A 25228-nucleotide genomic window follows, 5' to 3' on the forward strand; every position below is an offset into this window, starting at 1 on the left:
CATGGCGGAAGCTGTCGTGCTGTGGTGCTACAACTTCCACTTTGAATCGAGCTAGTTTGCACGCATTGTCTTTGCTTCTTAGGCGCTATTTTATCTTATCAACTATTTTTCGGTGCTTTGGATTTTTCATGGCGGAATCTTTCTCCAAGAAGCCCAAACTAATGCCTCCTCGTGCACAACGGATTAGGTACAGCATACAGTTTGAAGTTGAAGCGGGTATGGAGGAGCGTTTGGAGGGATTGAAAGCTAAAATTCAACGTGTTAAAAGTGCCTTACGTATAACCAGTCGTACACCAATGGGTAACCTTTTGATGATGGAACGATTGCTGAGCTCATTCGAAGAGTTCGAACGAAGTCAGATGGTAATCACAGCCAGTCAATCTTTGTTTTTGTCTACGATACAACAGCCTTCGGCACAACCTTCGCCACAACCTTCGCCACAACCTTTTCTTTCGTGTTCGAAAAAAATAGATGCACAAACGCAAACGGATATCTCTGATCCGTATATTTTGGGTTACGGTGAAAATACAACCGGAAAGTTCGATATCCACACCCAAAGTACGGAGAACGAAGACTATTTTCTTTCATCCAACGATGCGGTGCGAAACCTCATATCTACAATGGCACAATATGGCGGAAGGTGTCCCTTATGTGGCTATCCTGTAGAGTTGCCATCGTTCGATGCGATAAAGCATGGACATGTGGCGCTCGTCAGCGTGGGCTGCGTGGCCGGTCATTCCCTTCGATGGAATTCCAGCAGTATCATCGGCGGAAAGTACACAGCCAATTTGAGGTAAAAGTATAAGTAATTTTTTATATTTGAATTTCCGAAAATTTTGAACTTGACATTTGTGTAAGCTAACACTGCTGTCATTTTTGTTTAGGGTTTTACATGGATTTATCAGTTCTGGCCTTACCGAGACCCAGTATGTCAGTGCTTGTAAGGCAGCTCACATCGGAAATGTGGACGAGAGATACATTACTACCGGTATTACAATTTCTCTGAAATACAATAATCCTCTCTGACAATAGCAGTATTGTTATACTTTAGTTGGTGTACTACACAAAAATTCCCTATACTCATCAGTGATCATGCAATTTCTAGAAAAAGTGTCATAGAGTTTATTTCTTTTCATTGCCTTCTTCCTTGCCATGAGGGAACCAGTTATGCAGCTTATTTTTCTCTTGTGAACATACTTCAGTTGTTCTTTTTCCCTCTTTCCAGTATACACTTCTTTAGGATACAAGAATGCTGTGAAAGCCTGGTATGAGATAAAATTACAGGAAGCTAGGTCGGAAGCACAGCAGGATGCTCAATATCTTCTCCAAGGAGATGTATGTTTCCAAGGCATGATGCAGCCTTTCCGGGAATTTCTGCACTTTTTTTGTTTTGTTTGTGAACTATTGATTCAATTAAATTTCATGGAATTTTGTTTCCTTCTTCATAAATTTAGATCATCATAACAGATGCTAGACATGATTCCAGCCGAGCTGCGCAGCACACCACAGTTTCTGCTTTATCTTATCGGTGGGGACTTTGAACTATAACCATCTCTGCTTGAATACAACCTAACATGTGGCATTGTTGATAATTCTCTTAATTTTTTTTTTTCAGAAACAAGAAAGTTATTTATTGCCTAAATTGGGATAAAGAAGATATGCCGTCTGCAGCATCTCGAGAAGTACCCATGACTAAAGCAGTGATAGATTCTCTAACAGCTCTTGGTAAGTTGTAATGTTGATTTGATAGTGCACTCTTCTCATAAATGATAACCACTTCATAATTAGATGCAGGATATGTCTGGCTTTTCGTAAATGATCACAGTACCTATATTTCTTGCCAGGATTTATCCCAAAAATATTGTGTGACTCCAAGATGTTGGAAGACTATGTTTATTTTGAACAGGTGTTTGTCACACATAGAAAGGAGGGTTTCTCGCACTGGTTTCTTACGAATAATGTTTCATGAATATTATGCAAATACTACTTGTTTCACACATGTATAATCTGTGTGTTTTATGAAGTCTAAAAGCCTATGTTTCTTTGCTAAACTCTTGTATTGACCCTTGCAACACCTGTAGGTCATCGTGTTGGTGAAGTTGCACATGACTATGTGCCGGCATTGAGGCAGTGGCTTGCAACGAAAGGGATTAGGAACTCATATGACAGTTGGCATGGTAGGTCACCAACCAAATTACTAGGTTTCGCTAGTAAGGATTAGCTTGTAATCAGCATCAAGCTAGTAGCTATGGTCTGTTTTAGTCTCTGTGATAAGGAATGGTAGTTCTTGTTTTCCTTTTCCTTAATAAAGGTGGGAAGGGTGTCAAGAAGGCCATCAAAAAGGTTGCCAGTGGGCTTGTTAGGGACTCGGAGAGATCATGGTTTGCAGAGTTGTCTGACAAAGGTAATTCTCCATTGTAGGATACAAACTGAAACTAACATAAGCTCTGCAAAGGCCCTCTTTGCATTCGAAGTGGCTTGTTTGTATGTCATATTCATCTTTGCTTAAATTGTGTGGTGCAAATCCTATGAATTACAGTACCGTTACTTGAAGTTAAAAAACCTTCTAAAAATGCCATTGTTTTGACAGTGAAGTGCACGAAGACGCATATCTATTATGCAATGAAGAATTGCAATGGTGATGCTGATGAGCTGAGGCGATACATAGTAAACATTGTAGACCATTACCAGGTAAAAGGGTTCACTAGGAACTTGTACATTTGAATTGCTATCTTAATTTTCTGACAACGAGAGATTATTTCCAAGGACACAAGTAGATATGAGTGGTTAGTGGCTGTTGTGACAATGTAAGTTTCTATTACCCTCACCCCACAGGTGAGCCCTTTACACCTTGTTATTAGCAAGGTTGTACAAGTTACTGATTCAGAATCCATGACTCTACATACTAAAAATTGTATAGATGATTGAATGGTTCTTCTATTCATTTTATCTGTGTGGTATAGGGGGATCATTCAAATTGCCATCAGGAGTCTCGGTGTCATCAAGAAGGCTATGTATGCAGCAAAAAACCTCTTGTTACTGAGCAGGCTATTGCAGCATACCGGAAGGCTATAGTGGGTACCAACATCTACAAATTTGCTGAAGATTATGCCTTGGTAATAATAATTCATACATCAATATCTATGGTATGGAATTGTATTTTTACTTCACAGATCTACAAATAACCACTACATTTCATACTGAATGTGGAAAGTCCACGAGTAGGCAGCAACATTACTCCCACCTAAGAAAGAGAGATTGGCTCTATACATGTTTTATTTACAATACAAAAGCTTTCTTCAATGGCATAACTTTGAACTTATTACCTCTATTTACTGTAGTGCCGAGATACTTTCTGGATAGAATCACTGCATATGGTGATGCTTATTTATGCACAGAAGCGCATCCATTTCAGTCGTAAAGACACCTATGAAATGAGAATGCAGCTTGCAGTTCTTGACTGGGTATGTACCACAACACTTTTATTTGTATTCATGTATCTTCACAAAAAGTGGAAAAACATAGACAGAGGATAACGAACGTCCACACAAGGACACTTATTCTTTTCACTGTTATAGAAATTGCACTATAGACCAGTTATTGTTAATTATAACTATTATTCAAATTATTATCATTATCTTTACCATCAACTTTCTGGTGTGGGGGGGGGGGGGGGGGGGGGATTCCCACATGAAAAGGTCAGGAGTGCTAGCCGAAAATTTTGCATGAAAAGAAACCCTAACAGTTACCAAGACCCTATGTCGTGGGCGTGGCTTGCAATTCTTTTCACCCTCAAGATGTACCAATTGTACGAAACACATTGTGTCCTGTCAAATTTTTTTTGGCTCATTAACCTAAAAGGTAGTGCAAAAGTTCCCGATGTGGACCTTTTGAGGCTGAACACCCTAAGATGAACCGAAACTACTATTTTAACCCCAAAAAGGTATGATGAGCACCCCCATCCTTTTTACATGGGAGTTCCCCCCCCCCCCCCACCCCAGGTTAGCTCCCTTTATTGAAAAATAGAAATTAAAGTTAACTGAAGAAAGCAGCAATGGACAGTTGCATATGAAGTACATGACCTGTCCTTGGTTGCTGTGGTATGTATTATTTTCCTGTTCTATTTCAATTTTTTAGAATGAGAATGTGCTGCGTGAAGCCACATCTGAACAGTACTATCAGACCAGTCGCCAACCGGACAGAATTGCCCCACACAGGGTACTGTCAGATAAAACCTACGAGTTCAAGGATGGCATATGGACAACTTTTTATAATTCATTGTAACTCAGTCCGTTGCTTGAAGGCTGACGAGTGTAAAATTAGAATGCTGTAGTTTTAGATGCCGTGCAAAACTGTGTATCAAGAAAAAAAGAAGTACTCTTCCAGAAGTTGTTGACACTGTACTGAAAAACAAAAAAGGTTCACCATGTCAACTAACTGTTAAACTGCGTTGATTTATTGGGCTGGAAGCGAAAAGTGAGGTCTATCCATGATGAAACTGACGCTCACAAGAAAGAGCTTGCTTGCTAATGTCGCTTCTCACGAGCGACGATGCCCTTGATAGGGGACGTTAGGGGGGTTAGGCCACCTATCACGAACGTCCTTTATCACGCAATGTGGCATAACCTCTCTAACGTCGTCAATAAGGCAACCCAGTTGTTGTTTTTTTTCCAGATACGTTGGGTTGTCCCAAAGCCCATTGTCCTTGAGGGTCTTCCAATACCACTTATAGTCTTTTCGCCTTTTTGTGTGGTTGGTTATGCGTGCATCACATCTTCCGTTTGGTTTGAATTCAGAAGATGTGATGCACGGAGCTCGGAGACAGAAGTCACAGGTTGACTCTGGAACTTGGGGCGGCGCAGCTACGCTGGACTCATTGTTGGCGAAAATAGCAACGGCCTCGTCGTTTTTTCGAGGAAAGAGACGAACAGGTGATGGCCGTAGTGGTTCTTCATCGATTGGTACGGCAAAGCGCTTCCTCGCTGTAGAAAAAAAAAAAGTTTAGAATAAAAATTCGGATGGAAGTGAACAGGGGCAACTCAAGGGTAAGTACAATGAGTCATACACACAACCTCTTATGATAATCCCAAATTGTTACAGGGAAATCAACTTACATGAAGGGAATTGTTCAAGATTGCATATCAGTCCTGGAAATATCCACTTGATCATATGTAGTTTATGTGATACATATCAATGGTACAACTCTATGACAACTGGAGACCATGTCATAATCTTCGGGAAACTAAACCAAAAATTTGGAAGCTGTTCCCTTGCTATAAACAATTCCGCCCGAGCAGAGATTCCCACTACTCTAATAAAAATACATGAACGGATACAAATCCACATTGAATGTTTTAGGTGTCGCCGGAAGCAGGATGATGTAACCTTCGACACCGAGGAATCAAGTTCCATTTGTTATCACTGAGAAAAGGCGCGCAATTCGAAAACTGTTGCTCCATCAAAACGGTCAAATTATTATCAAACAGTTTTTCTGCTTTTTGTCGCTGGCTGAAGTCTTTCCTGCAATCTTCGAGAAGCCGAGTTTGTGAAGGTTGTAAATAATAAGTTATAAGTTGTAAATGGTGCGTTAGAACTGTAGTCTACTAACCGTTTCCACTTTGGATGCTTCGTACGGACACAACTTCGCAGGCCACCTCTGGAATTTCTTGAAGGAGACGAAAAAACTGGTCCTTTTTACTTTCATCAATCTCAAGAGTTACCTACGTATGAAGGTAACAAAGACATTCGTGAAATACAGCTCTAGAGGCTAACAAACGATACAGAGAGAATCGATGTAACAGAAAAAAAAATATTTACTTACCTGCACCCGTTTTCCATTGGCATTATTTTCAGCTGCACGCAACATTGTACAGACTCGTTCCACGCGTCAGATATTTCGATTTAAAAAAAAAAGTTACGGAATGACAGCCTTTATTAGTCTTGTAAGCACTGTGCGCAGTACTAGTAGCAGATATGAGACCTCCGTGCGTATCGCGCGACCCGGAGATGTTGACAGCTCCGTGTCTAGAGTGAAATGACTGACTGCTCGCCCAGTCCAAGGCTCCTTATATAGCGCGGGTCCTTGTTTAACCCTTGTTACTCTAAATGTTTAAGGGTGATCACTTGTGAATTTAAGAGAAACTGAAAAGTTAATTCCTTGATAAAATTGCAAATATTGTTATTACCCCGGAAGGTGTGAGTGTATAGTTTGAAGGTAAATAAATAAATAAAAATAAATTAATAAAAATAAATAAATAAATAACTGAATAATAGTAACAGAAGCAATAATAATAATAATAATAATAATAATAATAAAACTTTCATTCCATTTAGTTATTTCAAATTCCTATTAGAATATCTCTAAGAAAAAAACAAAGCAAAACAAGACAAAACAAAACGAAACGCTGACTCATCTATCAATTTTATGAGTTACTCAATCCAAGGAATTTTAAGGGGCATGTAGTGCCTCCCTTATCAGTATGTGGTGGGAGTTATATTTTCTGTGAAAGGTGAATGAAAGAGTCAAATATTATTTCAAAAAGGCTTTGAAAAGGGTTCGAAACTAAGAAGAAGCTATCCCGTATAAGTTTCCGGACTCTTTCTCTACCCCCCATCCCTCCCCCCAGCCTCATTCGTAAGCATCATATTTCTTGTCAGTGAAATATCGACAAGCCATTTGGGCGTTATTTGCACTACGTGTCACCTGATGATTTACAAGTTAGAGTAATATTACATTTGCAAAACTCACTGCTTTGGCTAGGCGCCGCTGTTGAGAATGATGATGAGGATGTTGGTGGCAGTAGTGCTGGTGACTGTATTGCACAAGTGGACTCCGCTACGATATTAAAAAAATGTTGGTTACCCACATTGCACTTTAAGAGGGGGGAGCGGGTGGGGGGAGTTAAAGTGCATTGATCTTACACTATTCTTATTCTAACATCATTGGAACTAATTCACTTGTGGCTTATCGTAAAGATTTCTCGTTTCATTAGTTTATTTAAAGCTATGTTAAAATGAGATTTTAGTCGTTTCAGTTCTTGCATCGTGATATTTCTTTCTTTCTTTTCTTTTTTTTTTTTTTTTGTTTCTTTCTTTTTCTTTCTTCGAATTAATTTTGGAGCTGTTCTGATTTTTTTTTTTTTTAAATCAGGAATTGGATTCAAGAAGATACGAAGTAAACAAAATCGATGACTTTCACGACGTATTAATTTGGACTGCCAAGGAATATTAGTACTACTAGTAAAATAGACAAGCATAAGAATGTGCACATACCTGATTCACACTGGGCTCCATCATATCCTTCTGGGCAAATACACCGGTAGCCTATAGTAGTAAACCCAACTTGACAGGTGGAGCCACTTTGGCAAGGACTGCTTTGACAAGGATTCTGGTCAAAAGAGAACGCGAATTCATGTATATAATTAGGTAATGCTTTTCCAAACAAAAACCAGAAAAGGGCAAATAATACGGCCAACATAAAGCAAATGAAGTGAGCAAACGCTGAACTATAATCGCAGGGATATCCGACGATAAAGAGCAAACAGCACACTACAAGGTCTGTTCTATGTCAAAAGCGCTGAATTATATTGAAATCTGTTTCAATCTGAAATTATGATCAGTCAAACTAAGAATTAAAACTAAACCTGGACTTGATTTCTGTGGATTGCACTCAAGTAAAGTTTCAAAAGGGAAATTGAGCAGTCGTATATAGCAGTATTTAACCCTAAAGAATTGCGAAGAACAATCAACTTATTTCTCTTTGTTTGATCCTTTGAATCAGGATTTAAGTTATGGAATAATGTAGGCACAAAATGATACATGTAGATGATATAATTACAAAATTTAATCATAAATACGAATTTCTGCTCCTCACCAAAATGCCTCGGTGTATGTAATGATCTTTCACTACAAAATCATTAACAGAGGCTTGCAAATGAGTACCATTGTTTAAATCACATGATGGCGTATCACTGTTTGTTGGACCGTAGTTCTAGGACACGCAGCTGGGTTCTTGGAAGCACTGTGATTCGCGCATTGATTTTCTCTCAACGTTCATACTTCTGATCATGTGATTTTTAAGAACCCTGTTCTCAATTTCCGGTTGAAACTGAATGATTCAGCATTCATCTGAAATATCTAGGAAATGGACCTGGCATTTGGTTAGTTCATAACTAGTTTTGTTCACCAAGGATATTGACAATCCCACTATGAGAAGTATCAACAACTAAATCAAAAGAGTGACAATTAACCAACAAAAACTCACCTGAATACACCTGCACCTCACCCCACCCCCCACCCACATCTCACCCCGCATACCCAGGCACACTTTCACCCCACTTCGCCAGTTAACAAAGTCATTGCACAGCACCAGAGGCTGTACTAAAACACAGTGCTCGACGGTCACAGAAATAAAACTGCAGTGATCCAAAACACTAATTTACCAAACTCGCGCTAAAACAAAGTAAACTATTTCTACAAAATACGTGTCTGGTACATGGTTAGTGACTACATAAAATAATTAACATAATATAGTTCTTTGTAATTTCAGTCAATTCGTGAAAAGCGTGTAAAATAATGAATTGTACAAGACGTCAATATAACGGCGGAATGAACTTAGTGGGCAAGCTATTTTTTTTCAGTTTGTTTATATTTCTGCGTTTTGTAGAACACTATATACACCAAGTTAAAGAGAAAGATCTGGAAGAAAACTCCGTGTTGGTTATAGTTATTTATAATTTTTTTTTCAAAATGTCCTGCTTGTGACCTACGTAAATTTATTAAGCCTCCAAAACATCCTTAGTTGTTTTTCTTTTTCTTTTTTTTTTTTTTAAGGTAACATTTCATGACTAGTGACAAAAAAGCTTATCATTCTACGCTTCTACACTTAGGTTGTCTGCTTGTTAGCGGAGATTACAAAATCCCTGCTTGTAAGTGTAGATAGCAAAACAGAAAAAAAAAAGGTTCCAGAAAGATATTGGCACAGTATCTCCTACCTGCATCCACTACAGAGATCAAAAGAAAACAGATGTACGTTTTTAGCTTTGGCAGTTTTCCTAAAGTCTCCATAGCTATTTCTGGACCTGTTCTAAGAGCGAATTAAGTTATATACGAATGACTGAAAAAAAAAAATACAATTGATTTTGTCTCTGGTAATTGATAGCTTGATAACTTTTCCGGCCCCTTGATGCTATCACCTGTGAGATGTTTTTAAGAGAAAATTAGGATTCTTTACACAATTAAGACAACCGAACTAATTTCACAGGTTGGCTAAGACCCAAACTGGAGACCTGCTTAATCCGTCACTTATTTTAATCAATTAAAAAAAAAAAAAAAAAAACATTCAATGTGTCATAGAACTAATATTCTGCGTAGCCAGTACCTCCCGAAACAAGAAACTGAACAAAAAGAAAGAAGCAGAAATGATATTATTTTGTTACGACCGTTATGAAAGAAGAAATAACTTTCAAAACAAAACTAAAAAAGTTCAAATCCTGCTGTTTAACCAAATATTTAAAACTAATGAACAGAATAAAACTGTTTCTCTTTCTTTGTTTAGAGAACGATGGCATTAATTAACTCTAAGACAACATACAAATGGCTGGGGTTGCTTCGCCAAAATCAAATTATAATACCTGAGTTAGGAAAAAAAAAAAAACTTTGACTTAGTTTGCATGTCAAAATGCTGTTGCTTAGTAAAGTGCCTTGGAAAGACAGCTGGCATTCCCCAATCCCTCGTGTACGCCTGAGGATTTAAAATTCGCATTATGATTATAGCGTTCAATTTTCCAAACTTAATAACCAGCCTCGACTTATAGCGAAATGAGTTCAACATATGAAAATAAAGTGAAAAATAAAAAAAAGATGAAAATGAAACGAAATAAAAGTTATATTGCATTTTCACAATACAAGTATTAGAAACAAACATTTTCTGCTTAATTAAAGTCTTCTGTTAAAGTTTGTTGGATTGGGATATAATTAATTTTGAGTACTGCAGTGAGCAATGAACTCATTTTGATATTTAAATTCTCTATATTTTTTTGCTTATTTCTGCACTGTGTCATTTTTCGTTGCAATTTATGTCGATCTATATACTTGAGAACTTAAAAAGAAAGAAAAACGTATAGCTGTCTTACTTTGTCTTTCACTGCTTAACTTGGTTGACCTCCCTGATCCTCCAGCAATACAAGATCGAGTTTAGAGATGAGTTCAAGTAGACTAACGTTGATGCAGATATCCAAGCCACGCTATTTTCTATCTCATTTACAGATGACACAGCCAGAATGCCCCACGGAACTTAGCAAGCAACTAATGCCAGCTTCACCCAGAAACTGCTGGAAACCGTCTGTTTGTATCTTGCTATGCTGAGTGGAATCGTCCCCCCGTTTGCTTGTCCTTGGGAGACTTGGTTTTGTATGTGAGCTTGCTGATGTCTCAGTTTGAGGTAGATCCTTGTGTAGGAGACAATGGGAATTACCAGAGAAAGAGCCAAGAGAAAAGCGACGACGTTGATGGCGATATCGCTTTTCCAAATCCGGATTGATCCAACCGAAATATCAATAATCCAAAACCAAATTAATACTACAGGAACGTGTCTTAGTGTTACGACATGTCTGTATCACAGTCCCAACAAGAGGGCGAGAAGTCTGTCAACACTTATTGCGGTCGATGTCATAACAAAAATTACACAAAAATTCAACCTTAAAACCAAGCACGCAAGTAAAACATAATTAAAATGATGCAAATCCATATATATTAGAGAAGACGCCAGTAATCACGGTTGCATAGAGTGGCTGTGCTAAGAAGGCCCGCAACAAAATCACTGACCGCCAAACATCGTAGGAAAAGTTCCGTTGGAGGATAAATAGACGAGACTTTAGAAGAGCAACGAAGACCAGAGCATTCCCCAAAAACGCGGTGATGGATAGGAACATGTTAAAAGCTGAAAAAAATTCAAGTATGCCCGCTGTTGGTGTACCGAGTACTTGGTTCAGTTTGGCTGTGAAGTTTCTATCCCCAATGATGTTCGCCATTGTTCTCCGTTGTCAGAACAATGCAAATTGCTGTTAAGAGTGCTTTTCGTCGATAAACGAAACCTCGGTTGGCTTGCAGATAATATCGGGCGGAGAATTTGGTATGTCGCTGTTAACACATTCGTTTCGCAATTAATTTTTAAAGACCCCAGCGTTTATTAATTGAGACTTGTAAAGTTTATCCGTTTGTCTAGTTAGTTATAACGTAATGAGTCTGAAGCTAGATAGAAATGACAGTTGCTGGAGATTATAAATCAATGTTGTCTAGTTTATATATTAAATTAAAGCTAAAAAGAGCTGTCAGATTATGAATGTAGTGAAGTTTAAAATGCAAGTAAATGGAAAAACCGAATTGCATCGGTAACACAAAGATAAGGGAAAATAGCGGGCGCATTTTAAAAGTTCTGTTTTGCGTAATAATATTTACATTTTAAATCTTCATTATTTTTGAAACGTTTTAGAGTAAGTATTTTTAATGAATATATTTTGTACCATTTCATTTTATAGAGGACCTCCGAAAAAAACCACACGGAGGGTAAAGTTTAGTGAACAATTATTCCAGAACTGCAAAAATGTCTAGCTATAAGAGGGAAATGAACGTAGTTTCACAGTTTACAAAGGAAAACACACAGACAATTTGCCCAACTAAAGAAACGGTCAAGCTAGGGAAATCGGCTAACTACAAAAAACCAAAATGATTTTAGCAATCGCTTAGCATTTGTAAATAAACATAAAATATTATCAATGGGTTTGAATAACTCTCTCTATCGAGAATCTTTAAAAAAAATTAGACTGCCAGTCATTTAGTTTAGTCAATTTCAGACTGTTTTCGACTGCCAGGCTTGTAATCAATTTGAATTAAAGAAGTGTATTTTCCTAATATCCTCCATATAGATACTTATATAACTTAATTATTTCAAAAAATCTAAATTCTTGAGTATAATGAATTTTTATCGTCATTTATTTACTTCTTTTATTTCCATTTATTTATTTATTTTTTTATTACTACTTTTTTTTCCAAATTCAATTACGGGTATTTAGAAATGCTGGTTTTGCAAGAAGGAGTAAAACAAGAGAGCCTGGAGAAAAACCCTCGGAGCAAGGCGAGAACCAACAACAACCTCACCCGGCCGTAATCAAATTCGGGCTCTATTGGTGGTAGGCGAGCACTTTCACCACTGCGCCAACCCCGCTCTCCACTATAACTCAATGGTAACTCAGTTAGTAGAGCACTGATTCCTAATGCCACTCAAACAGAAATGTTCTTCTGACAAGAAGACACTTTTCATTTGCGTATATAATGGTATTTCATGTATTGAAGTATACTTTTTAAAGTTTCCACCATTTCTCCCTAAGGGTGTTATTAGATACAGGCGGTTAAATGCAGCTGGGGACAGCCAATCCGGGGGGAGTACAAAAACTGCTGGTTGTTTAATGTTACGGAAAATGGCGATGAGCGCCAGCTCGATGGGTCACTATAGTGTTTTCTCGCAATTGTAGCCAAGAGAGCAGCTAGCATAATCCCATATCGCTAATGAATCTTCTCCCTTTCTAAACTGTACAGAAACGTACCATGAGACACACACCTTGAACTGAAAGTCCTTTGAAAATGTAGATGTGTCACTTTCTTGGAAAATTATGCCTTGAGCTGTGGGCTTGTTCAGGTTGTGCATCTATTACTACGGCAAACTGTAAATAAAATTCTTAATCACTTTTTTTCTTTTTTAACTCCGGGATTTATTAAACAACACCATAAGACAAAAACACCTTCAGGGTGCTTACCATTTAGCAAAAAAATCCGGAAATTTCGGTTGAAAGTCAAATGGAACTGTAATTTTCCGGAAAATCCGTTCGGAAATTGTAGACTACCTCCAGAGGTAGTCCTCTTTCTCCGTTCGGAATGGAACGGCGGAAATTTCCTTACCATTTGGTAAATTTTTCAGTTTCCAGTCTCTCATCAGCTAGCCGAAAACAATTAAGAGAAATCGAATTGCAAATGGTAAGCGCCATCTCGTTCGGTTAGTTTGCTAATTTTGGAAAAACCCTTACCATTCTACAATGGTCATCCCAACCGGTTTATTCTGACAAATGGTAAGCACCCACAGACTCCATCTGAGTGACATTTTCGCGTAGTAAGGCTGCGTTTAATTAGTGAATGTAGTTGTCCAAGAATGTAGTCTAAGCAATCAGATCTCGTGTCTCCAGAGTCATTTTTCCTCGTGCCAAGTTTCCTCTGGCTAAGAGTGACAGACGGCTCTGGGGGCGGTTATACAACATTCATCTCGCCTCGATTGATTTCTGCCTTCGCCAAGTCCAGGAACGTTATCGTTCCTTCTAAAAGGATAGGTACATGTAATGTTACAACTTGGGAATGTTAGAGGCGATAAATAACTATAAAATATATAAGAACTAAGTGCATTGTAAGCGTAACGAAATGAAAGTGACAATAACTCTAATATATTACTTCAAAAACAAACTTACTTAAGACAGTAATACTATGTTTTGAAACTACAAAAGAAAACTGATTTAAATGATAATCTCACAAAATAGACGCAAAACTGAGGCCTGTGCCCTTATCGCCTCTTGTGGAATAATGCAAACGATCTCATTTGATTCGCTATAACCTTCGATTGAGCTATGTAACAAGTACTAGATAATGAACTCATAACTAAAGCATGTGTCACCACATAAAAATCAGCAACGTCCAAATAAATGCAGACCATTAGAAAAGCTACAGCGTCATAAATGGTTGAACGGAGCACCCTTAGGGGGAAAATGCTTCGCAAATGTATCCCAGCGTAACATCACACTCCAAATCATTCCACCCTAAGTCATAATCTTGAAAATGATATTCACCAATAGAAAAGGGTCCCCTGAGTATATGGACACAATGCTGATTATCACCCAAGTTGTTGGGGTCTTGAAACCAGTTCACGTAATCTCCCAGCGAGCTACCATCTGCCCATATCCATTCTCCTTCTTGCATCTGATCATTTAGTCCAATCCAAAAGGTCACTCCAGATGCGTTGAGGTACGTGCTTTTAAGGAAGTCGTTCTCTTCTGCTGACTCGATCTTTACCAGTTGTGCTCCAAGATCTTCACACTTTGCACGTGCGTTGTCCCATCTCTCGGGCACCGTGAATAGCTTGTAACATGAGCCAAGAAGTGAACCCGACCCGGAAATAAAGTCTGAAGAACATATCAAAAGTAATTTCTTGATGAAGTCATCTCAGTTAAATACTCAAATCATTAAACTAAGCATATGGTTCAAAATCAGCGTCCAAAGGGCAAACAAGAATATTGTGACATTTTGTCAATGCACTGTGTCTATTGGTTCCATGTACTTTCTCTTAGGATGAATAAAGCACATACCTGATTCACAGAGACATCGGTAACCTTTAGTTGTAAACCCAGCTTGGCAGATAAAATTTACCGAGCAGGGGCTGCTTTGGCAGGAATTCTAAACAAGATTGATAGAAACAGCGCACTCTTCAGTGTCTAAAACAATATATAATAAAATTTTATCGGAGTAATATCAGAAGCAAAATGAGAGCTCAGTACACGAAAACAGCGAAAATTTGATTTTTATATTTGTTTTTCGGTGTCTCATTTCCTTTGGACTTTTGAGTCCGAGTTATCCACAAAACCTACGTCACCGTACTAGCAGTTAGGAATTTTTCTGGATATATAGATAGATAAATCAAGTGCGGTCCTCTATCCAGGTCGAATAGGAACTATTACATAATTACAGCTAAGACACTCACTCCACGCATTAAGATTGAATCCACATTGTCAACATTTCATTTGCGTCATTTGACATTACCGTAGCAATCGTTTGTTGCCATGTAGGCTATAGCCATTTTTAACGGAATTCTTTGATTTGTTTCAAGGTTTCTTTGCGATGAAATTCCATAATCAGCACCCTTTTACATTTATCTTCTATTAACGTTGTTTTGTTTTCTTTTTCTTCTTAATTAACCTTATTATTATTATTTTTTTTTTTTTTCATCAAAATTCCAACCAAATACATGCAACACGCGCAAAGTGCGGGGAAACATTGAGTTATTAACAATTGGTTTTCATTGAACATTATTATATGGCTTGTGTCTGTAGCCGATATAACGCGCGCTCTGATTGGCTTGGTCTAGAGCATTATTCTCCCGTAGTGCCGGCAGCCTGATTACGGCCCTGCAAAACCAAAGCAAAATGCCATATGATAAACTTATTAGCCTCGTACGTTTTTCATGGGATAATCTCAAACCTCGGCCTTGCCGCATTGACTTCGCTATAGTTCAGTCAATACGGCATGGTCTCGGTTTGAGGTACGTTTTTCCGTAAAGACCTCATTCTCAGTTAATACTTAATTAGGAAAGTGGCGCGTCGCATAGCGTAGTAATGCAAAACCAAAGGAAATGCATTACACTTTTTTCATTCAAGTTAAAACATAAGCTTTAACTTTTTTATCGTTTCTTACCAAAATATGTCGGTAGATGTAATCCTCTTTGGTCACGAAGTCGCTGCTCGAGACTTGCAAATGTGTACTATTGTTCAAGTCGCATGATGGCGTATCACTTTGGGTTGGACCAAAGTTGTAGGACACACAATCGGCCGCTTGATAGCAGCGTAACTCGCACTTTGATCTGCTTTGAACTTTCCTACTTCTTAACAGTTGATTTTCGAGAAACCTGTCCTTTATTTGAGGTTGGAATTGTACAGTTCTGCAGTCTTCTGAAAGAACTTATTTTGAAAAACAAATAGTGCATTGCTTTAGATCTGAACAACCTTAACTATTGGGAAACATTAAGGTGGCCCTGATTTTCTCCCTTAGTTCATTTTATTTTATTTTTACCATTGGCAAAGCAGTACATGTCTACGTGCTAATCAAATTTCGGCAATAAAAAAATGGGGGTCACCGGCGAACTTCCGTTTCAGTTGTGAGCCCATAAAATTAAGGGTGTTTGAAACGAGTCATAATGTTGCTATGGCAACATTTTTTTCGTTACCCAAAAGGCCATAATTTGTTTACAATAATTGAACTTCATTGATAACGTTATTGTAGCATCAACTAGAAACGGGAGGCTAGCGATGCTCCATGGAAACCGGTATGGGACACCTTAAACTTTTGATGTTATTAAACTTGTGTCAATATTCGAAAAGCTCGAGGTGTAATTCGTTAAAAAGAGCTGAACCCCCTAAAACTACTGTCGACGGTACCATTGCTAGAGATAAAAAGTAAACATTCATTCTCAAAACATAGGAAATTTTGCTTTCTAACGTTGCAGAATTTTTTAATACAAGCGAATAGATTTTGCAACATTTGACTCTAATTTATGAATAATTAATGTGAAAAGACGAACGCTCTCAATGTTTCCAAATATTTCGAAAACTATAACAATACATCGATATTTTCCAGGTTCGTTCTTCAAATAGCAAGGTACCAGGGCAGTTTTATTCTTTTAGCCTGATCACTTTTTTTCCACTTTCTCAATTTAAGGCTTCCGAAGTTTGTAACTTAACTTTTCGAAAACAGAATTGAGAGAAAGTTAAAAGAAAATAACTATAATAAATAAAGGAAGTTTAACGTACCTACGTTCACTGTAGTACTAAACAGATACCAAAAGAGTGGTTTTCTTGTTGTCATCATCCCAGAACAACCTTTAACATCAAAGATGTTTGTGGACCAAATTACCAGAGAAGATCGGGCAATTTATGGCATTCTTGTAAAGGGGAGATCAATATGTTTTGCCACCCACAGCTGCTAACAAGGGAAAAACATTAAGAGCCTCACACGACCAATCCAAAAAATATGTTTACTGATTATAAAAACACGCCTAAAGTTTGAGGCCTATATAAAGCACACCTTTTTGTGTCAAGAAAAGGCATTGCGAGTGCAAAAACATACTTCACTTGGGAATTTCTGCGAAACATGGGCTGTATCAGAGATTTGATTGTTTCTCTTTAAGAATGGACTTTCAAAACTACATATTGCGAATTCCCGCCGTTAGGTTGATTTTTTAATGACTATAAGGAGGGTAAAAATATAACCACACATTTGACAGCTCCAAGGAAGCGAACTGAAAAAAAAAAAAAAAAACATGTGGCGTCACTGGCCAAAGCATATTTATTTTCGCTTGAGGTCATTGTAAGGAGTTTTTTTTCGGCGTCCTTGAAGCGGCCCAAAATTACGATTATCAATGCCGATTTTCAATGCAGAAGTTATTTGCATCCAAGTCTATTCCGCTAATGAGTATTCACTTACAGTGAAGCACCTGACCAAACTCCCGTGAAGTCATTCACAAAATAACAGAAAAATTTGCGACTTCTTATTCAATGGCATAGGCTAGGCCTAGAAACGAAAGGTCCAGGAAAACAACTAAAATTTGCACAGTCATTGTGGTTATTGAGGCTGTGATTGGATTCCTCAACTGAGAGAGTGTACGATATCAAAAAACAAAAATATAACTGTCCTGGTTTAAGCATGTCAGCTGCTGAGCTATTTTCGTCTTTTACTGATTATGTTGCGTATTCTGTTGTAAACAAAAACAATACTATCAACAGCAAAACAAAACAACAAACAAAAACGTGCTCGAGCACCTGTCGCACAGGTCACGCTTCACGCGAAAGAAAGCTGCAAGAAACGATCATGCAATCCAGATCGTTTGTTAACACTGAAATACAACAATTCCGTTTTAACTGTTCGAAATTCCCCATGATCAATATTTAAGAGCGATAAGGCTTTTATGATTTGATTATACTGAACATAGACAATTCAACCGGTAGAAATCTACACAAGACTAAGCCAACAATTACTTGTACAGAATCTCTTATGCTGTGCTTTGTTCTTAAAATGAACATAACTGCTTTCTTGATTATCGTTTTAAGCCATATTGGGCTACCCAAATTAAAAGAACAATACATCACAAAATGCATATGACCCTCTTAATAAAGTACTGGAACCTCAATTCAAGTTTCGGCTCACTTTTCAGCTGATGGCAAATTTGGCGAATCTTAATTCGCACCTATCAGTAAGACATGCACAGTCCATCATGTTTACTTGCGAAAGAGTAGACTTCTAATGGTAATTCACTAACTTCAACTTTGTACGTTACATTTCACTTTTTATTCCACCGGATTTGCCGATTTTTTATGGATATATACAGCAATGGAAAAACTTCCAGCCGAGCGCAGATTAACAGTTTTGTCGGTTAGAGCTTACAACTCTGGCCATCTGGCAGTGGTAGTTTATTATTGTTATTTTTTTTTATTTTTTTATTTTTATTTTTTTATATATATATATATTTTTTCTGTTTTCTGTTATTATTTCCCGAAAGTCCAAAGGTCTTTTGGATGATATATTATTTGACCATATGAACTGCAACTCTTCAAACTCGACCCGCGGGCGATCAGGTAACCACCTACAGCTATCCCTCAGAAGGAACTCTGTTTGTGGCCGCAAATTTGTTTATTTTGAGACTTCCTCAAAAAAATATGAACAAAAGTGTTCTCCCTGACTTGCAGAAAACAATTCGAGGTCACTAAATCAAGACGTTTAAAATAGCCGAACGTTGGCCGATCAACTAGATATCCTCTCAAAATAAAGTCGATCGTTAAGACGAAATTACAAAACTAACCTGAGAGAGGTTGAAATTGAGGTCCTTTATTCATTCAAAATACAAGTAGATGGAAACATTGAGTTTGACTTTCAGAATTTAATGCTTGTAATTTCCTTCAACGTCATCGTCAAGAACAGTTCGGACCTTTCTAATAGCTGGCAGTCAAACTAAATAAATAGAATGAATGGACGACAAATAATGTAAATTATGTCTTTATTTTTCTCGCTGAACCGGGCAATGCTTATGTTTTTATTATTTATTTATTTTTTAACAGGTAGATTTGCTATATTAAATAATTGTTGTTCTCTCTAATGACAAGAATTCTACAATTAGTTTCATTAAATTGTTATAGATGTTTATTTTTTTTTTAATGAAGGCATTTTGATGCTGAATTACAATGGAATGAATAGAAAATAGAGCCTTCACATACTGCAAAAAGAAAGACTAACAGCAGCAAATAGGTTTTATTTTAAGAAGCATCGGTGATAGATTCTTGAAAACGGAGATTTCATTATTCTATACCCTTCTATATAATGAATATATTCTATTTTTGTTTTTCTCTTCCTTTTTACAATAAAAGGTAAAGTCTGCATACGAGCCAAGTGGCCCATCAGGCCGGAGTTTATCCCGGTTTCCTTTTTACAATAGAAGGACTAAAATTCGAGAAAATCGAAAAAAACGAATTTGATTTGGCCCGAAGATCGCCAAACTGGTCGAACGCAAAGGCTGAATAATATATAGATGAGGATAGATTTAGCCAAGCCTGAAAACGGAACTCCTAGGCCGTTGTTCAAAGCCCGACAAAGGCCCCATTTATATGGTCTCGGGTACCCGAGACAACCCTCCTTGGTCAGCGGTCAACTTAAAAAAAAAATACATGACCTTGAGGAGCTCTAAACTTGAGCCCACGATTTGGTCAAGCGATATCTCGTAACATGGATGTCCAATATCAAAGAAGGACGCTATAAACCAAGGGTGCATGTCTCTGTCAACCTATCAGCTGGAGTATGGCTGCCATCTTACGCAACTCCGTCGCCGTCGTGCGTACGCGCCCACGAGCAATACCTCTAGTCATGAGGACCATGAGAAAATCAATTCATGGGCTTCCTTTTGTTTCCTATATGGGTATGGGGTTCCGCTTGGAGGTCCTTCTGGTCGCTGGAGTTCCGCCATTAAAAATCTAAAACTAAACTTGCTAAAGACAATTCCTTGTTGGAAGGATGTCATCCGGTCATCTTGACCTCACGCATTGTCAATAACCCATAATTATGTGCATCGCTACTCACGCAGCGTCCTTAACTTTAATATTGATTAACCATTACAGCATACTAAAATGTATGATCAGACAAGTAGGTTTGCATCGTCCAAGGAACGACTGTAAAACGAAGTACAACTCGGTGTTATATTCCGGCTTACGTACAGGGGCAGCGTAACAATGGAAGCATGGACACAAGAAGAAATGAGTCGTTTTCTATTCTTCCTTTCATATTTATGCCTCTGCTCTTGTTTGTTACCTGCGTGTGTTTTTGTTTGCACGTGTGTATAGGTAAGTCTACTCTGGCGTTATCCATTACATTTAGGTAGTTTCGAGAGATCACATGAGATAGCACGGCGCTTGCGCAAGTCATAATTAAAAGCCACGTACTGGGTGCATCAAAAGACAGTATGCAGGCTGGAAAAAGTCAAACTAGAAGAAGACAGGCAACCAAGTTGCCTAAGAGAGGGTGGGTGTGATAGTGGCGGGCATGTGATCTCTCGCCTTCTGATGTCATGTGATAGAATCTCAATCAAACTTCAACTTACAGGTAAGTCTCGTTTAATTTCCCAATTCTATCACATGACCAGAAGGCAGAGATCCCATGAGACTTTAAAGCGTTGATGCACCCATACGACATGCACTCAAAGAGGAGACATGAAATCCACACAAAAGCAAGAGATCGAGCATAAGCAATGATAAATATGTTTGTAATTTATGGTCTAACAGTAACAAAATAAGCGAAAATAGTACATGTGATATTCAAGGAACATTGCGACGTTTTCACCGGTCAAGGATAGCGGAAGCTAGTCTGTTTCCTTGAACAACAGGTTTATTATAATATTTGCGGAAGGTCTCGGCAGACTTCCAGCCTGCCTTAGCCATGATCTCATGGACAGGGACATCCTTTTCGTTTACTTTAGAAATGGATGCTGACTTAGTGCTATGTGCTGTGAACACCTTGGTGTCAATCCCACAAAGTCTAAGAGTTTCCTTAGTCCACCTTGAAATTGTGTCCCTAGATACAGGCCTATGGGGTCTAACATAACTAATAAACAATTTTGTTTCGTTTTTACGCAAGTCCTTGGTCTTGTTGATATATGCTTTGAGACAAGCCAAAGGACAAATTGAGTTGTCTGGCTCATAGGCAGCAATGTCAATCCTCGTATATGGGCTTCTGGGAGTACTGGTCTTGATATGCTCAGCGACGTCAAAGGAATAATTTTCCTCTTCCATGGTAAGATGCTTTAGATCTAAGTAGTGTATCGATTGCCCTCGTTGACTCGAAACTAATAAAATCAGCATAAGTACCTTGTGCGTTAATTCCTTTAAAGACAATTTTTCATTAGGGTATAAGGAAGATAAATGTTTCAAAACCACTGAAACATCCCAAATTTTGTCATATTTAGGTTTGGGTCTACGCGATTCAAATACCCCTTTCATAAAGCGTGTAACAAGATGATGGCTACCAAAGCTTGTCCCCCCGTCTATCATAATAATGGTAGATAATGCAGAGCGAGCAGTGTTAAGGGTAGAGTAGCTAAGCCCTTGATTAAAAAGCCCCGAGAGAAATTGAAGGGTGTCGCTCAGTGGTGGTGAATAACAATTAATTTGTCTTTCACCACAAAATGCCATCCATTTTTTAAGGTATGTGGCATACTGTTTTTGAGTGCCTTTCCTCCAAGCTGCCATGAGAATGTCGGTAACCTCCTCTGAAAGTTGTAACGGCTGAAGGATCCCCTGATACAGGACATACCATCAGATGAAGATTCCTGTGTAGGGGAAGTGGGCCGCTGCGTGAGAGGTGTTGCAGAAGATCTGGGCGTGGGCGTAGGATCCAGGGCTGGTCGCACAAATGTTGTAGGAGTACCGGAAACCACGTTTGGGTTGGCCAAAGCGGAGCAATTAGAACACCCTGTGCTCGGTCTAGACTGACCTTCTGAAGGCATCTTGGAAGGAGGCTAAAAGGTGGAAAAGCATAAAATTGATGCCCATTCCAATTCATGGTGAATGCGTCTACGTGTGCACTATTAGGATCCGCATGCCACGAGCAGTAACTACTGATCTGATAGTTTAAGCGACTTGCAAACAAGTCGAAATCGAGTCCGGGGTGGCGCATTAGTATCTCGTCAAAAGAGTGTTTGTTTAACATCCACTCGTGATTATCTGAAAACACGCGTGATTTCTCATCAGCCCTAGTGTTCAGCCTACCAGCTATGTGCACAGCTGAGAGCCAAATGTATCGTGATATACACCATTCCCAAATTTGAACAGCTAGCTGATTTAGGTCTTTGGATTTTGAGCCCCCCATGTTGTTTATGTAAGCTAGGGCTGTGGTATTGTCGATCTGAATTTGGATATGGCAGTTGTTCATATGGCTACAAAAACACTTTAACGCAAAAAAGGCTGCAAGTAATTCCAATATGTTTATATGATATCCAGCCTCCGAAGGGGTCCATCTCCCCCCCGTTTTCTGAGTGCCAAGAACCGCCCCCCAGCCCAGTGTTGATGCGTCTGACTGAATTGTGATGCTGGGGTGGTCGTGGTGGATATCTCGCTTGAGAGTTATGGCATTATCGCGCCACCACCGGATTTTTGTTAAAACGGGAGGAGATAATTGCATTTTCCCCGCGTAATCACCTTTGTTTGCCATGAGTGCGAGATATTTATCCCGCTCAAGGTGGCGGTAGTGTAGTGGTCAGTACTGAGCACCGGGCCGGAAAATTGGACACCAGAATACCGATAACCTCTGCAACTTGTCTAATTGTAAGCATTTCTGTTTGTAAGAGCGTAGCGCACACAGACAGAATCCGTTGAACTGTATCCTCCGTAAGCGTAACTGTCATAGCAATAGAATCCAGTACAAACCCTAAGAAAATTAATTTCTGGGAAGGTATGAAAACCGATTTCTCTGGATGGATATGAAACTCTAATTTGATAAATAACGTGATGGTGTCAATGACATTTTTATAACATTCCGCGGAGGTGTCGCCTTGTAGATAAGAAACGTCGATATACCCTGAATTGAGATGCTCCGAAGTGTGGCATACACAAGTTTCAATAGTTTGGTAAATATGCGCGGAGCACTAGCTAGGCCATTAGGCAAATAGGTATATTTGTAGAAAACACCGTCAAAACAGAACTTTAAGTATTTCTGGTAAGATGGGTGGATAGGGACGGTATAATACGCGTCCTTTAAGTCCACCGAAGCCATAAAACAACCTGGCCTCACCATGTTTACAGCGGCCTCTAGTGTATCCATTTTAAAATGATGGTAAGCTATAAATTCGTTAAACGCTTTGAGATTTAGAATGGTACGGTGTGTGCCATCTTTCTTCGGTCGTAAAAATATTGTGGAGATAAATTCCTCTGTTTCCTGTGCCGCCGGGATAATGACCCCTTTAGCAAGAAGTTTGGCAATTTCAGCTTTGACAATGGAATGCTGATGAGCGTTAAATACACTAGGTCTGCCATAAAATTGCGTGGGTGCAACATTGTTTTTAAATTCAATTTTAACTCCAGTAACAATCTGAAGAATAGAAGGGTCAGTCGTTATCGCTTCCCACTGCGGCCAAAAAATTTTGAGCTCTCCGGCGTGGAAACTTGTTTGTGAATTTATCAAGTTATGTACAATGTCAATAGACAAAGATGTGAGTTCTGCGTTACATACCTCAGGCACCTTCATTGGCGCTGGCTCGTTTCGCCGTCCTTTTTCTTTCTCGGCGGCTTTGAGAAGCGGTTTTTGCCTAAAAAATCAGAGGGTTTTCCTCTAGGGTAGGGCTGAAATCTTCGCTGGCTCGAGCCATATGCTGAGCGCCCAACGTATTTATCACCTCGGGAAGTCCCGGAATGTTGGGGGCGAACCTTTTTCGTCAACTTATTGGCCTCTGTGATATCTTTCGCGAGCTTTGACAAATTTCCAAACAGGTACCCTGAGGTGCCCTCCACAGTGGACAGGTTGCAGAGGGCTGCATAGTCTTTATGCATCTCTTTCTACATGGCCAGGCGTCGGGAGTGATTCACCTCATGGTTGTATTGAAGTGCCACTGCAACAGCATCGGTCAACAAAGTGATCAGTTCTTTGTCTTGGCTGTATTTTCCTAGCGCCAAATCGGCGGTCTTTGTCATGGCTGTAATAGCGCCGATAAGAGTGTTTTGGCCTTTTTGTGATCTTACATCTTGAGCTTTCATAGTAGTCGAAAGCTGACTCCAGATTGAGGGGTTCACTTTCGGTGTTCGCAAGGCCTTGACATTCTCAGGACGAGGATATTTTTCAAGTTTGGCCTTGAGCTTCTCGTCCCCCATCTTTTCCGACAAAAGATTATTGAAAATAACCGCCAGACCTTCGCGAAGGGGCGGAGAAGTCTTCTCGCTTACTGTTAAGTCCTGCGCGAGTTCCTTCAAGAGGTCGTCGTCCGGCATAGCCTCTTTACTATCATCTTTGCCCGCAGAGGCGAGGAGCGCAGATAAATCTGCATCCATGTCCGCAGTTTTGGCGGGCCCGTCACCAGAGGCGGTTTCACCGTCCTCATCGGGTTCGTCCTGCCCGTCCAGGAGCACTGAGCTCACATTCTCGTTTAAGTTGGTCAGCTGGCTCAGAACCGGAACCAAGGCAGCTTTGAACATATCCGCGAAAGCGGTAGCTGAAGGCATATTCTGAGCGCCAATGTCCGTTCGCGTTGACGTTTCAGGGCCGCGCTCGTCAGTTATGTTGTCTTCTGAGTTGGGACCGGGTATAATCCCACTGAATTATTGGCACCCAACTACGTTAGGGCCTTAGCTGGACTAAGATTTGAAGCTAACTATGTTAACCTCGCCAGCAATTCGTGTCAATAGGTTTTTAGCTTAGAAAAACCAAGCTCCAAGAAATGGCGTGACTTACCGCGATAAGCGCAAATTGTGCAATGACTTGCGCAAGCGCCGTGCTATCTCATGGGATCTCTGCCTTCTGGTCATGTGATAGAATCAGTAACTCACGTGTAATAACAGAGGATGAAATAAACTTCATAGCTAACTTGATTACATTGTATAATTTGTGAAGTTCATGGCGAGAGGTTATAGCTTGTGATGTGAATTTTTGATAAATGTATCGTATTATCTAATGGATTTGGTAATAAAATCGTGTCTTCCGGCTGCATGGGGTGTGCCACATTGAGACAAGATAAGGGTATAAAATTTCTGACGTAACTTGACTCGTACACTTGGCATATTATAGTTTCTCAAAGTCCATGGCTGGACTGTTAGTGACCTAGTTCGATCTTAAGTTTGTGCTTACTTAAAACTTTAACCCCTTGACGCCCAAGTAGCCATATACGGCCACTCAATGGTCG

At 39.2% G+C, this 25228-nt stretch overlaps 4 protein-coding genes and 1 pseudogene across 6 annotated transcripts; 1 reads left to right on the forward strand and 4 right to left on the reverse strand.

The window, feature by feature from the left end:
* The first annotated feature begins 13 nt into the window (after positions 1-13).
* On the forward strand, positions 14-4374 carry LOC149116469 (uncharacterized). 2 transcript variants are annotated; one of them, XM_089283662.1, is made up of 11 exons: positions 14-793; positions 885-988; positions 1226-1335; positions 1455-1528; positions 1616-1725; positions 2082-2177; positions 2312-2404; positions 2591-2691; positions 2964-3116; positions 3342-3464; positions 4138-4374. In XM_089283662.1, exons 1-11 carry the CDS (start codon positions 129-131, stop codon positions 4282-4284), a joined length of 1776 nt encoding a protein of 591 aa, XP_089139788.1. In that variant the 5' UTR covers positions 14-128; the 3' UTR covers positions 4285-4374. The 2 variants fall into 2 exon arrangements, with proteins under 2 accessions (XP_089139788.1, XP_089139789.1); XM_089283663.1 differs by lacking the exon at positions 2312-2404 and having other exon boundaries at positions 15-793.
* Positions 4375-4439: 65 nt separating this feature from the next.
* LOC149116470 (uncharacterized) lies at positions 4440-5866 on the reverse strand. Its single transcript, XM_089279814.1, has 3 exons — positions 5822-5866; positions 5609-5720; positions 4440-4982 (listed from the first exon to the last, which is right to left on the reverse strand). The coding sequence occupies exons 1-3, from the start codon at positions 5864-5866 to the stop codon at positions 4540-4542; spliced, it is 600 nt and encodes a 199-aa protein (XP_089135940.1). The 3' UTR covers positions 4440-4539.
* Positions 5867-13794: 7928 nt separating this feature from the next.
* Positions 13795-15898, reverse strand: LOC110046506 (brevican core protein-like). Its single transcript, XM_089279818.1, has 4 exons — positions 15880-15898; positions 15505-15767; positions 14403-14490; positions 13795-14219 (listed from the first exon to the last, which is right to left on the reverse strand). Exons 1-4 carry the CDS (start codon positions 15896-15898, stop codon positions 13795-13797), a joined length of 795 nt encoding a protein of 264 aa, XP_089135944.1.
* A 4633-nt stretch (positions 15899-20531) lies between these two features.
* LOC149116471 (uncharacterized) lies at positions 20532-23626 on the reverse strand (annotated as a pseudogene). The gene is made up of 2 exons (XR_016205732.1): positions 23569-23626; positions 20532-21859 (listed from the first exon to the last, which is right to left on the reverse strand). The product of XR_016205732.1 is annotated as an uncharacterized LOC149116471 (transcript).
* A 211-nt stretch (positions 23627-23837) lies between these two features.
* Positions 23838-24624, reverse strand: LOC149116472 (uncharacterized). The gene has a single exon (XM_089283726.1). It carries the CDS (start codon positions 24549-24551, stop codon positions 23892-23894), a length of 660 nt encoding a protein of 219 aa, XP_089139852.1. The 5' UTR covers positions 24552-24624; the 3' UTR covers positions 23838-23891.
* Between the last annotated feature and the right edge of the window lie 604 nt (positions 24625-25228).

The sequence above is a fragment of the Orbicella faveolata genome, unplaced genomic scaffold (genome assembly GCF_042242905.1).
Source record: "Orbicella faveolata isolate gen_17 unplaced genomic scaffold, um_ofav_v1 contig_12, whole genome shotgun sequence".
NCBI classification, from domain to species: Eukaryota; Metazoa; Cnidaria; class Anthozoa; order Scleractinia; family Merulinidae; genus Orbicella; species Orbicella faveolata.

Bases quoted from the DNA above. Each gene is read 5' to 3' on its own strand.
- LOC149116469 (XM_089283662.1), top strand. From the start codon at position 129: ATGGCGGAATCTTTCTCCAAGAAGCCCAAACTAATGCCTCCTCGTGCA. The intron at 1,726-2,081 runs GTAAGTTGTAAT...CAACACCTGTAG, and splicing joins AGATTCTCTAACAGCTCTTG to GTCATCGTGTTGGTGAAGTT. The intron at 3,117-3,341 runs GTAATAATAATT...TATTTACTGTAG, and splicing joins TTGCTGAAGATTATGCCTTG to TGCCGAGATACTTTCTGGAT.
- LOC149116470 (XM_089279814.1), bottom strand. From the start codon at position 5,866: ATGTTGCGTGCAGCTGAAAATAATGCCAATGGAAAACGGGTGCAG. The intron at 5,721-5,821 runs GTAAGTAAATAT...CTTCATACGTAG, and splicing joins CCAATGGAAAACGGGTGCAG to GTAACTCTTGAGATTGATGA. The intron at 4,983-5,608 runs GTTAGTAGACTA...TTTTTTCTACAG, and splicing joins AAGCATCCAAAGTGGAAACG to CGAGGAAGCGCTTTGCCGTA.
- LOC110046506 (XM_089279818.1), bottom strand. The intron at 14,491-15,504 runs GTAAGAAACGAT...AATCTTGTTTAG, and splicing joins ACATCTACCGACATATTTTG to AATTCCTGCCAAAGCAGCCC. The intron at 14,220-14,402 runs GTATGTGCTTTA...TATGTTCTTCAG, and splicing joins CCGATGTCTCTGTGAATCAG to ACTTTATTTCCGGGTCGGGT.
- LOC149116472 (XM_089283726.1), bottom strand. From the start codon at position 24,551: ATGCCTTCAGCTACCGCTTTCGCGGATATGTTCAAAGCTGCCTTGGTT.